At 32.0% G+C, this 12,925-nt stretch overlaps 1 protein-coding gene across 1 annotated transcript in view; it reads left to right on the top strand.

The window, feature by feature from the left end:
* The window catches only part of LOC107850733 (protein RGF1 INDUCIBLE TRANSCRIPTION FACTOR 1), a 6,500-nt gene extending 5,252 nt beyond the window's left edge, over positions 1–1,248 (top strand). Inside the window, exon 4 of the mRNA XM_016695468.2 lies at positions 724–1,248. Coding sequence (XP_016550954.1) covers positions 724–978 — 255 coding nt within the window. The 3' untranslated portion in view covers positions 979–1,248. The remainder of the gene's footprint in view (positions 1–723) is intronic.
* The last annotated feature ends 11,677 nt before the right edge of the window (positions 1,249–12,925 follow it).

The following is a 12,925-nucleotide window of genomic DNA, read 5'->3' as shown; positions in this document are numbered from 1 at the left end:
TTGCAAGGTATGTCATAAAATCGATCTTCCAAAATGTAACACTTTTGGAGGATCCGACACACATACGTTGACATTTTTGAAGAGTCTGAACAACATAGTCGAACGATTTTCTTGAAGACTTCGTACCTCGTAACATTAATACCCTTCTAGAGAAATTCTTTTTTTTTTTCGCCTTTTACCAAATTTTCTTGCATTTATTTGACTTTTAATGTCATTGAATTGAATTGGGCATGTCCAAGATTCTTGAATTGTGTATTTTTTGTAGTTTAATGGTCATTTTTGGTGTGTTTGGCATTGAATTGGGGTGTGGAAATTTTACTCACATTTATTGGTCTATTGATAGGAAACTTTTGTATATAATCAATTGTTTTTAATTGGAATTTTCAAAGTTGTTAGTAATTGGAATTGTCAAATGATTATATTGAGCGGATCCTCCGAAGTTGTTGTCACACTCGTATCGAATCCTTAATAAATGTACTATTTTAGAGGATCCGACACGAGCCTAACAACATTTCTGAAGAGTGCGAGCGCCGAGCAACAAAGATCAGTGACCCTTTCTTGCATTTATTTTGTAGCCCAATTGGCAATGAGGCTCAAATCATGCTTGTTTCATATCTTTGATATATTCAACAAAACGTATAATATGAATTGAATTAGTCCAAATAGGACTATATGAATATTACAAACGATTTATATAGTCGATTCTAACTTGATCTGTTGCAGGTTATTGGAACCTCAAAGAACTTCGTTAAGAAGCTGAGGCAGTTATCAACGAAGAGGCGGCTAACAATGGCAACATCAGACTCCGATGACTCTTGCAGCAGTAGTAGCCACCGCGGGTACAAAAGCGCCATCAACAAAATCCAAAGTTTTATTCCGTCAACGCCCCCTCCAACTTCTGCTAATTACAGAACGACCAAGCGAAGAAAAGGAATTCCACATAGATCCCCAATGGGAGGACTACTCATAGAATATTAAGTCTTGATATACACAAAATATACAACTTTAGTTCTTACAATTATTAAAAAATACTAGTGCCTTTCTCTCAAGAAGGCCAGTATTTGATAGTTGTGTATGTATAAGAACAATAATGTAAATAGAGTGTTAGCAAGATGAAAAGTTGGAGGGTGAAAGTTGAAACAAGAAAAAAATGAAAGGACTAAATGGGTTAAGTTAGAAGTTTGGACTATTAGATAATAAAGTTATATAATTATATTTTTGATGATATAATACTGTTTATTTGGTTGACTTTTTCTTATTCACAGGTTTTACATCATACAAAAAAAAAAAGTACCCCTTTTATTTCAAAATAATTGATCCTTATTGACTTAACACTCCTATTAAAAAAAATATTTATTTTATTAAATTAGCCTTATTAATTATATTTTAAAAATATAAATTTAAATATACATACTTTGGTCATTTAATGATAAGATTAGTATTGAAAAAATATAATAAAATTTTCTTAATTTCAACAAAGCAACAAGTAAATTGAAGAAATCAATAGTAGAGTCATGTCACAATTCATAAGTATATTAATGATGATGATAACTTGCAATGAAGAAATCAAAATAAAAGCAGTAAACACAAAAAATAAGCCCACAATAAATCTTTTTCGAGCAGAGTTTCTTAGTTATCTCTTTAATTCTGATTTGTTCATGGTTAAGGTTATTTCTTGTTGTTCGATCGTTGAAATATTTCCTTCAGCAGATTGATAGGCTAATTCAAGATCCATTAGATTTTGGGACTTTATCGACTTTCATAAAGCATATATGATCTGATCCACCATACATCAATGTAAATAATTTTATTTTAATATATAAAATCACATTTAAATTTAATAAAGAAGTGCTTTTAATTATTTAATGATACGAACCAAATTGGACTCAGGGAATAAAGCAAAGAGGGCCATGGGCCATGTCAAAGGCTCTAAATGGATAGGAAAGCATCGAGCATTCTAATTAGAGCCGTAACTTCTCGCTCAAGAGCAAATTGAATGTGTGCTTAGTGTGTATCCTTACTATTTTATTTATTTTAGGCTTTGAAGGGTTTGAAAAACATTCGTTTCGACTATTTAAATCATTTCAAAATTGTAAAGAAAATTTTGAAATAATTTAATACATTACAGAATCGTCACTTGATTTTATAAGAAATATCAAGAAAAACTAAAAATATTTCAAAAATTTAAAAATAGAAATAAACCTTTGAAATAGAGAAACTAGGTAAGGATTCAAGTAACGCCTTAAAAAGAATTTTAAGGCATTCAAGAGCGTCCGTTAAAAAACGATTGACCAAAAGACTGTTTGACTGATTTATAAAAAAAATGACTAATTTAAAAAATATGGCTAGCTTTGTAAAATCTTGAATAGTTTTCAAACATGACATTCATTTCATTCAAGTGAAAACTTACTTTCTTTAAATTAAGGAAAAATTCTCTCTTAAAAGGAAAAATTAACTAAATCCAATTCTTTTATCAATTTAAGAAAACATATATTATGTTTAATCAAAAGAGCGAGAAAATGATTTCAAATATCATTTTTGATAATAGAAAATTCTATCTTTAAGAAAAAACCCCAATTTGAACCACTTATGAAATATTTAACTAATTCAAAAAAAAAATAATTCAATTCTTACAAGAAAAATTGATTTTTTTATATTGAGGAAAATTCTCTTTAACTCAAATAATCTCAACTTTTATACATGATCGAAAATAAACGCCATTTTTTTATTTTTCAAAAGTTCGTCTTATGAGTGAACATGAAAAAACTCCCTTCTTATTTAATTCTAAAATGTGCCATGTGACAACAAATAAATAAATAAATAAATAAAGAGAAATACTAAGATAAATAAAAAATGACAAACTGAAGGGAAATTTATTTAAAGTTAACCAACTCTCATTTTCTTTCTTCTTCACATCACACCATCTCTCTCTTTCTTTCTCCTTTTCAGCCCCGTCCATGCACACTCCCCACCTCCAACTACCCCCCCCCCCCCCCCCCCCCCCCTCTCTTAATTTTTTACATTTTCTCCATTAACACTATCATAGAGCAACCATGAAGACACTGATTTAAGATTTTTATTCCAATAAGACACTATCTCAACCTTCAATTCTAACTCTCTCAACGTTTTCAACAGTTAAATCCACCCTTGAAAATGTAAATAATTATCATTTTCAGATTAAAAATAAAATATTAATAATTTTCTTTGTGACAAGTGAAATAAATAAAGATTAGAAAAGGTGTAATGGGTTCTAAAAATAGAAGTTATGAAAATTTCTTCTAATTTTGTTATTCTTTGAATTTGATCAGTGAAGCAATTCTGAAACAAAATATATGCTTAGTTAAAAATGTTGATCCTACCAAATATTTATGGGCGAAGTAGCATAGGCTTAAAATCATTAAAATGGCATAAAACATTGTAAAAGAGAATTGAAAGCAACAAATTCAATCGAACTTAAGTAAAAACGTTGGTGATTTCTCCGGCGAAATCAAATAGAACTCTGAATTAATAGTTGAAGAAAATGGGTGTTATTGTTCGATGATGTAGGGGAGAAGAAAAAGGCATGGGATGTGGGTATGGGGTGTGGGGTGGGGACGAGAGGTGAAGGGGGTGGGGGCATTAAAGAAGAAAAAGGTGATATATATATATATATATATCGACTTTCATAAAGCATATATCATCTGATCCACCATACATCAATGCAAATAATTTTATTTTAACATATAAAATCACATTTAAATTTAACAAAGAAGTGCTTTTATTTATTTAATGATATGAACCAAATTGAACTCAGGAAATAAAACAAAGAGGGCAATGAGCCATGCTAAAAGCTCTAAATGGATAGGAAAGCATCTTGGACGCGAGCATTTCAATTAGAGCATTAATTTCTTGCTCAAGAGCAAATTGGACGTGTGTTTAGTGTGTATCCTTACTGTTTTATCTCTTTTAAGCTTCGAAGGGTTTGAAAAAAATTGGTTTTGACTATTTAAACCATTTCAAAACTATAAAGAAAATTTTGAAATAATTTAAGACATTATAGAATCGCCACTTGATTTTTTTAAGAATTATCAAGAAAAACTAAAAATATTTCAAAAGTTTAAAAATAGAAATAAACCTTTGAAATAGAGAAACTAGGTAAGGGTTCACATAATGCCTTTAAAAGGTTTTTAAGGCATTCAAGAACGCCTGTTAAAAAACGATTGACCAAAAGATCATTTGACTAATTTATAAAAAAATGACTAATTTTAAAATGTAGCTAATTTGTAAAATCTTGAATCATTTACAAACATAACATTTATTTCATTCAAGTGAAAACTTACTTTATTTAAATTAAGGGAAAATTCGCTCTTCAAAAGAAAAATTAATTAAGTCCAATTCCTTTATCAATTTAAGAAAAGACAAATTATATTTAATCAAAAGCGAAAGAAAATGATTTCAAATATCATTTTTAATAATAGAAAATTCTATCTTTAAGAAAAAATCTCAATTTAAACAAGTTATGAAATATTTAACTAATTCAAAAATATTTCGATAGAAAAATAATTTTTTTATATTTAGGAAAATTCACTTTTAACTCAGATAATTCAAATTCAATACATGATCGAAAGTAAACGCCATTTTTTTATTTTTCAAAAATTCGTCTTAGGAGTAAACATGAAAGAATTCCCTTTTTATTTAATTCTAAAATGTACTATGTGACAATAAATAAAATAAAAATTTGAGAAACACTAAGATAAACCAAAAAAAACAAACTGAAGGAAATTTATTTAAATTTAACCAAATCTAAGAATTAATTACAAACACATAAATCAAGTATGAATTGCAAGAACAAAAAAGAAAGTTCAAGTTTGGGCTCCTTATGTGGCCCATTTTAAATCTGTCCAACTCTTAGGCTGAATATACATGAACTTGGATCCAATTTCAGCTTTGTATTCCAACTGTATACTGATTGTATACAAGCCTTCTTTTGCTGAGATTTCTGTATATTTTAGTGTATATCAGTGAATTTGCTTCTTTGTGTTTTCCATATATTAGCTGCAAGACTTGTATCATCTGTATATGACTGTATACTTGAAGTATACCAGTATATACCAGCCATGTCCAAAGTGGACTGATCTTGACAAGAGAGGGTGGGGGTTTGACTCCGAGAATGCAGGAGGGAGAGTCCCATGGATTCGGGTGGTTCATGCATTGCAAAGAAGAGATAAATATCAGTACATGATGCAACAAAGATCTAACATTGTATGAACAATATAACAAAAAAATGCATCCAATTAATTGGTTTTGACTCAAATTCTGCCCAAAAAGTCTTCTTGAATGGAATAGAACAACTCCAAAGGACTCAAATCATATATTTATACCTAAGCTTACGCCAATTTTTAAAAGTCATGTTACCCGAAACTTCTCAAACACATTCAACAATAGAAAATAAAACTTCCATATCAAAAGTTATAGACGAACCGAAACTTCAAGAACTATTAATTTAAAATGAACTAATAATTAGGCAAGTAATTCTGGGATAATCTTATTTCTGACAAAACTAGACATCCTGTGATTTTACAGCAATAACATCAAGGCAAATAATTTCAAAGTAACAGATTTATAAAAAATTTTAGTGGAAACTGTCAAGTGATAGGTTATTTCTCAAGTTTGAAAACCAATTGGTTTAGAGAAATATCATATATTAGCACACAGGGGAATGAGAGAAGAGGTATGGATATCAAACAAGATAGGAAACTAGATGAAAGAAAAGGCGAAAAGAAGATAGCTCACTTGCTTTACACCTCAACACGTAAAAATAAATGGGAAATTAAGGCGAGGGCGGGGGGGGGGGGGGGGGGGGGGAGGGAAGTGAAAATTAAAGGGTTTTTGGGTTATTTAAAAGATAGCCCACAATTAGATTTATGAGTTAATTCCATTTAATATTATGTCAAATTAAAAATTAATTAGCGAATTGCATTGCAGTTGTGGTCAATTTAATTTCAATTATAGTCAAATTTAATAGATTGACTAAATTAAATTGAAATTCGATACGAGTTAATACCTCATTTGATTTCGATCTTCTTGATTTAATAAAATTAAACAGATATTTTTTTTTAAATAAATCATTTTTAGAGCAATTATATTTAAAGCAAAATTTAATCATTTGAATTTATTTTTTAAGATAAGCTTCGATTAAAATCCGATATTTCATAGAATAAATATTTAAGTAACAAAAGTATACGATTTCGTATATCCAAATACAAAAATGTATAATCGTTACTTAAAATAGCAAAAATTATCTAGATAAATACTTTAGGAAACTTTTATTCGAATAAAATAAATATTGTAATTTTATTAAGAAAAAAAAACTTGAAATTAAACTTAGTCGTGGAGGGTAAAAATTATGTGTCAACACGTATGTGCTCTGTTATAACGCCAATGAAATAGAGAAGGTTTTTACTGGAAGCATCAATCAGTGTCTTCAAATAGATGATTTGTTAGACGAAAACTGTACACGCAATGCTTCATTGTCATTCATACATATTTTAGGAGGACTTAGACGTTTAGCAAATTAAGTACATACCTTTAGGCAAATATACTACCCTTATTAAAGACTTTCCATTGCTCTTCAAATAGATAATACGAGTACTTGTTGATGAAGAACATTTGTATTGGAGTAAAGCATGAGATATGCTATGCAGTACAACTTGAAGGACTTGAAAATTTTTGTGGATCTTTTGGGTGGTGTTCTTCCCCGATATTTAATTTAGAGGTTTGTTTCTTACAGAAGTTTTTATATTTCTTCAAAGTAATTTTTTAATTTTGCTTTAGTTATTTTTTATCTCATCCATATTGAATTTCATTCAATTTGCATCTATGCTAGCTTATTTTATGTGTTTATCAATAGGAGAGTGATTGTATTCAATTTATTTTGTTAAAAAAATTAATATATATGGGAGAATTAAATTTGAAGTTGGTGTTAATATTATATTTGATGAAAAATATAAATTGTAGTTATTTTTTAAATTTTATGTAAAATATTAAAGTGAAAAAAGTAAAAATATTTTTTAAAAATATAATTTTATTAAAGTAAAATAGTTTTTATAATTAAATACAACTAGTATCCTAAGTAAAATAATTTTTGGTAAAATATTACTTTTTTATTTTTAATATATTAAAATAAATTTTTTTAAAATAAGTGTAAAATATTCTATGACCACACACACCTACTTGTAATTACTTGATAAGTACTACTTTCCCTAGTTCAGAATCAATAAATTATTCATTATTTAGAAGATATAAATAATTCATTTGATTTTACTCTTTATTTATATTTTTTATGAATTTCAAAAAATTTAATCCCCGAGATAAAAATAAATAAATTATTTATTATTTAGAATATATAAATAATTCTTTCGATTTTACTCTTTATTTGTATTTTTTACAAATTTCAAAAAAATTAATTGACTATGTTCTAATGTAATTGAAATTTTAAGAGTTATTTGATAATATTTATCTAAAAGGTTTAAAATGAAATAAGAAATTAGTGTCATTTTTAAATTTATTTCAGTAATTTATTATTTTAAAAAAAAACATTTTCTAGTTAAACATTACAAATTACATAACACGGAAGAACAAATAAAAACCAGAACTTCAAACCTTTAGCATACGTGGTAAAATTAGAACCATAAAAACCATAAAAGACCTACCCCATTGGACAAATACAATGACACGTAAAAAAGAAACTGAATGGGATAAATAAATAAATCTATAAATAGCATCCACATTTGAATTATGAACAGTAGCGGGAATTGATCAAGTCCAAAATTTTACCTCCAATTTAAAAAAAAAAAACAAAAAACAAATCAGAAAATGGATCCTATTGAAGAAGATCCTTTAATGGCACAAGTGCTAGAAGAAAATCTCCAAAATGCACAGCAGAAAGATGCAAACTTTGACTTCAATGTGGAGCTGCCATGGGGAGAAAAGGATGATCCATATGCTGTGCTTGTTGAAATTCCCACAGAAGGTGATTATGATGCAGTTGAATCGTTCAAAACAAAGCTAAATTCAAGCACTAGAACAGATCTGTGACAAGTACAAGGTAACTTCAATTCAATTGGATTTTGAAATTATAGATTTTAATTTAGGTTTTTTAATACTATGTTTATGATAATGACAATTGAAATTGATAGAATTGAAAAGATATTGAAGTTAATTTCTCACATTATCACTTTACTTGGCTAGAAAATTATAATTTGAAAAACAGTAAAATTTAAGCTTTTTTGTACTTTAAATTTACAGAAGAATAGGAAGAACTAAAGAGAATAAAGAAACAAGTAGAAGAAATCACAAAAGAGAAGGACAAGGAGATATCAGCAAAGGACAAAGAAATCTCAGCAATGGATAAGGAGAATTCAAAGCTGAAAAGGCAACTTCAAGAGGCATAAGAAGAGATTGACAAACTCAAAAGGCATGCTTAGATTGAAAATGGAATAGTATAAAATTGAAATCAACTTTTAACTAAACTCTAACTTATGGCAGAACAAAAGGCTACTATACATTTATGTGTTAACAAGCATTATTACACTATAGATTAGTAGACGTTTGACTAGGTTTTTAATTGTTATTTCTTAAATGTGTTCCAAGTTTTTTCGAGTTACTTACTTATGTAAAATTTTATTTGACTAATTTATAATATTCCCAAGCTTTTTTTATGTTGAAATATTCTTATTATAAACTTTGAATAGGTTGTATTACCCCAATTTTAGTTTTAATTTATTTATTTGTTTTTCTTTTCTTTTTTATTTGTTGCAAATAAATTATATTTTTTTACTATTTAGCCATCTCTTTAATTTATTTTTTTGACATGACATGGTTCACTACATGGTTAAAGTGCATTAAGATTTGACGTATTTTTATAGATCACATGATTCTCAAGTCTATTTTGGTTTCTTGTGGCATATACGAGTCGTGTAACTTAATTTTTTGGCACACAAATTGAAAGTTTTGTTTTGTCACATATTTTGTCCAAATTAATGAAGGAAAATTCTGAATGAACATATTTATTTTTTCCCAAAATTATGATGTGATACTCTAAAATAAGTTAATTAATTAAATGGGAGATAATATCAAAACCTCTCTCAAAGTTTCATTTCATATACTAATAGTAGTTTTGAGCTCATTTTCGTGTTTACTGCTTTTATTTTGATTTCTTTATTGTAAGTAAACCCATCAATTGGGCTTGGGCCCAGACCGTACCTGCCCAGATCGATCCCAGCTCAGACCGATCCTAGCCCAGATCGGTCCTATCCCAGATCAATCCCAGCCAATATCGATCTCGGCCCAATTATTTTCAGATCAGATTTTTTTTAACCTTCCGGCGAAGCTCCAACGATAATATTCCAGCTATCAATTTCTACTTCAAATTTTGTTGGAATCCAACAAAGCAAACAAGAGAAGGGCCTCCCTTCTCCTTTGTCAATTTTCAACTTGTGATTTCAAGTTTAAATTCTCCTTGTCCTTCTTCTTTGTCAATTTTTCAACTTGTGATTTTAAGTTTGAGATTTCCCTGTCCTTCTCCTTTGTTACTTTTTCAACTTATTCCTGCATCCTCTTCAATTCATCCAAATTTTCTGTAAATTCAAAATTCAGAAATGCTTTAGTTATAATGCTTTTCAATATCTTTTCAAATTATAATTCTCTAGCTAAGTTGATTGACGATATGATGAATTTACTCAATAATTGCATTACTTCAATATCTTTTCAATTTTCATAAGCATAAACATAATATTAGCTACAATAAAATTAAATCTATAATTTCAAAATCCGATATAATTGAATTTACCTTTGATTTGGTGTAGATCTGTCCTTGTGTTTGAGTTCAGCTCATCTTTGAACAATTCAAATGCAGCATGATCATCTTCTGTGGGAATTCTTTCAAAAAAAGGCATCTGGATTTTCATCATTTTCCTTTTATTTCTGTGGCAGCTCCACATTGAAATCAAAATCTACACCAAAGTTGGCATCTTTCTGTTCATTTTGCGGATTTGATTCTAGCAATTGTGCCATTAAAGGATCATCTTCTTCAATAGGATGATTTTCCATTTTTTGGTTTTGGGGGTAAAATTAGGGTAGAGATTTTGGATTTGATCAACTCTCGCGTATTGTTCATAATTCAAATGTTGGTGCTATTTATAGATATTTTTTTCCCATTAAGTTTTTTTACTTGCTGATGTGGAAGGGCTTTATGGTTTTTATTGTCTCCACATGTATTAACAAATTTTCTTACGTGCTATTTATTGTTTTTTTTTATAATTTTCTTTCAGCTGTTGTACTTCCTGATATGTTTTTTCTTTTCACGTGTCCTAATATTATCCATATGTTTCTACATGTCCTAAGAAGATGTAGGCTTGTAGGTTCTAATTTTGCCCACGTGGTAGTTCTGGTTTTTATTTTTGCTTAGGTGTAATGTAATTTTTAATGTTTAATTGTTTTGAGTTATTAACGTTGTTAAACTGTAATTTAAGGAGTCGATTGGTATTATTAAAATCATTCAGAACATCGTTTATTTGGTAGTATAATAATCATTCAAAAATTTGTTGTTTTTTTTTAACTAAGGAGAGAGTTAATAATTAAGGTCCTCAAATACAAAGATATATTTGATTAGATTTAGGATTCTCTTAATCCTAAAATACAATACGATCGATGGTACAAGAAGAAGTATTAGCTAGATTATTCTGGCAGTGTTGCCGACACTGGTGGCTTAGTATTGCCGGCAACAGGTAAGCCATCTTTCTCTCTCTCCTTCCTGGGCCCACCCATGGAACCGTGGCTATAGCACAATAATTTTTCTCGAAAATGGTCCATTCGCGCCGCTTCGCTTTTTTGATCACCCAAAATGTCTCGTCTACCCCGCTGACCCACACTCCCCCGCTCCTCGACCAGCTTGTGATCCCCCGATCTATTTTCGGTCAAATGACCCCACCGACCTTGTTGGACCACACTCCCCCACTCCTTAGCCTACCAGTGAGCCCCAGAAAAATTTACGGCCCAAAACAAATTCGGGCCCTGAGCTTGCCCATGAATTGTGGGCTATAACACATTGGTTTGGCCCCGAAAAAGGTTCGTTTGCGATGTTTCGCAAGTTTAACCAACCAAACGGCCTCGCTGGCCCACATTCCCTCGCTCCTCAAACTGCCTGGAGCGCCCAGACGATTTTCGATCCAAAATATGCAAGGGCCCCGGGCCCACCTATAGAACCGTGGGTTATAGTACACCGATTTGCTTAAAAATGGCCCGTTTGACCACCCAAACGACCTCACCGACCCCGCTAGCTCACACTCCCCACTCCTCAGCTTTCCTGGGATCCCTTAATCAATTTTCGACCTAAAACACGTCCGGGCCCCGGGCCTGCTTACGAAATTGCAGGCTATAGCACATCGTTTTGCCCGTTTAACCACCCAAACTGCCTCGTCGACTCCGTGGCCCATACTCTTCCGCTTCTCAGCTTTACTGGGAGCCCTCGATTGATTTTCAGCCCAAAACACGCTCGGTCCCCTATCTCGCCAATGAAATCGTGGGCTATAGCATATCCATTGGCTCGAAAATGACCTATTCACACCGTTTCACCTGTTTGACCACCCAAATAGTCCTGCCGACCCCACTAACCCAGACTCTCCCGCTCCTCAGTCTACTTGGGCGCCCACGGTCGATTTTTGACCCAAAATACGCCCGATCCTGCCCACAAAATTGTGGGCTATAGCATACCGAGTTGGCCCAAAAAGGCTCGTTCGCACCATTCCACTCGTTTGACCATCCAAACTACCCCACCGACTCCGTTATCCTAGATGCCCTGCTCCTCGACCTGCCTAGGTGCCCAGTAGATTTTCGGTCTAAAATACGCTCGGGCCCCGAGTCCACCCACGACATCGTGGGCTATAGCACATCGATTTGGCTCAAATACGGCCCGTTCACGCTGTTTTGCGTATTTGACCATCCAAATGGCTCCACCGACCCCACTGACCTATACTTCCCCGCCCCTTAGCTTGCCTGAAAGCCCTAGGTCAATTTTCATCTCAAAATATGCTCGAGCCTCGGGCCCACTCATGAAACTGTGGGCTATAGCAGACAGATTTGACCCAAAAATAGCGTGTTCGCACTGTTTTGCCCATTTGACCACCCAAACGGCCTCACCGACCCCGCTGACCAATACTCCCCTGCTCCTCAGCTTGCCTGGGTGCCCCCGGTCGATTTTCTATCCAAAACACACCCAAGCCCCGGGCTCACCCATGAAATTGTGGTCTACAACACACCGATTTAGCCCGAAAATGGCCCATTCGCGCCGTTTCGCCTGTTTGACCATACAAATGGCCTTACAGACCCTGCTGGCCCACACTCCCCCGCTCTCAGCCTGCCTGGGATCCCCCAATCGATTTTCGGTCCAAAACACGCCCGAGTTCCTAGCCCATCCACAGAAATGTGGGCTATAGCACATCGATTTGGTTCGAAAATTATTCATTCGCATCGTTCCACCCGTTTGACCACCTAAATGGCCCCACTGGACCACACTTCCCCTTTCCTTTGCCTGCCTGGGAGCCCCCGATTGACTTACCACCCAAAACACATTCGGGCCCCTATCCCTCCCACGAAACCGTGGCCATTATATGTCATTCATGTATTAAAAGTTTATAATATTTAATAAAAAAAGTTGAATTGATATTTATGACTGATTCAATCATAATTTTATTATATCGTCCCTAATTAATCTATAATCTATAATATATTAAATGTATAAAGATTTTTTAAAAAATGATTTGAATTTTTTGTCCTTTGTTTAAAATCTCTGCTATAAACAAAAGTCTTTTTACTTATTTTCTTAAATTATTAAATAATTATCTTTGATATTTATAATTAAGAAAAATATAAAGAAAATCCATCCCCC

The sequence above is a fragment of the Capsicum annuum genome, unplaced genomic scaffold (assembly GCF_002878395.1).
Source record: "Capsicum annuum cultivar UCD-10X-F1 unplaced genomic scaffold, UCD10Xv1.1 ctg4030, whole genome shotgun sequence".
NCBI classification, from domain to species: domain Eukaryota; kingdom Viridiplantae; phylum Streptophyta; class Magnoliopsida; order Solanales; family Solanaceae; genus Capsicum; species Capsicum annuum.
The sequence above is the reverse complement of the archived record's forward strand: the minus strand, read 5'-3'. Positions and strand labels throughout refer to the sequence as shown.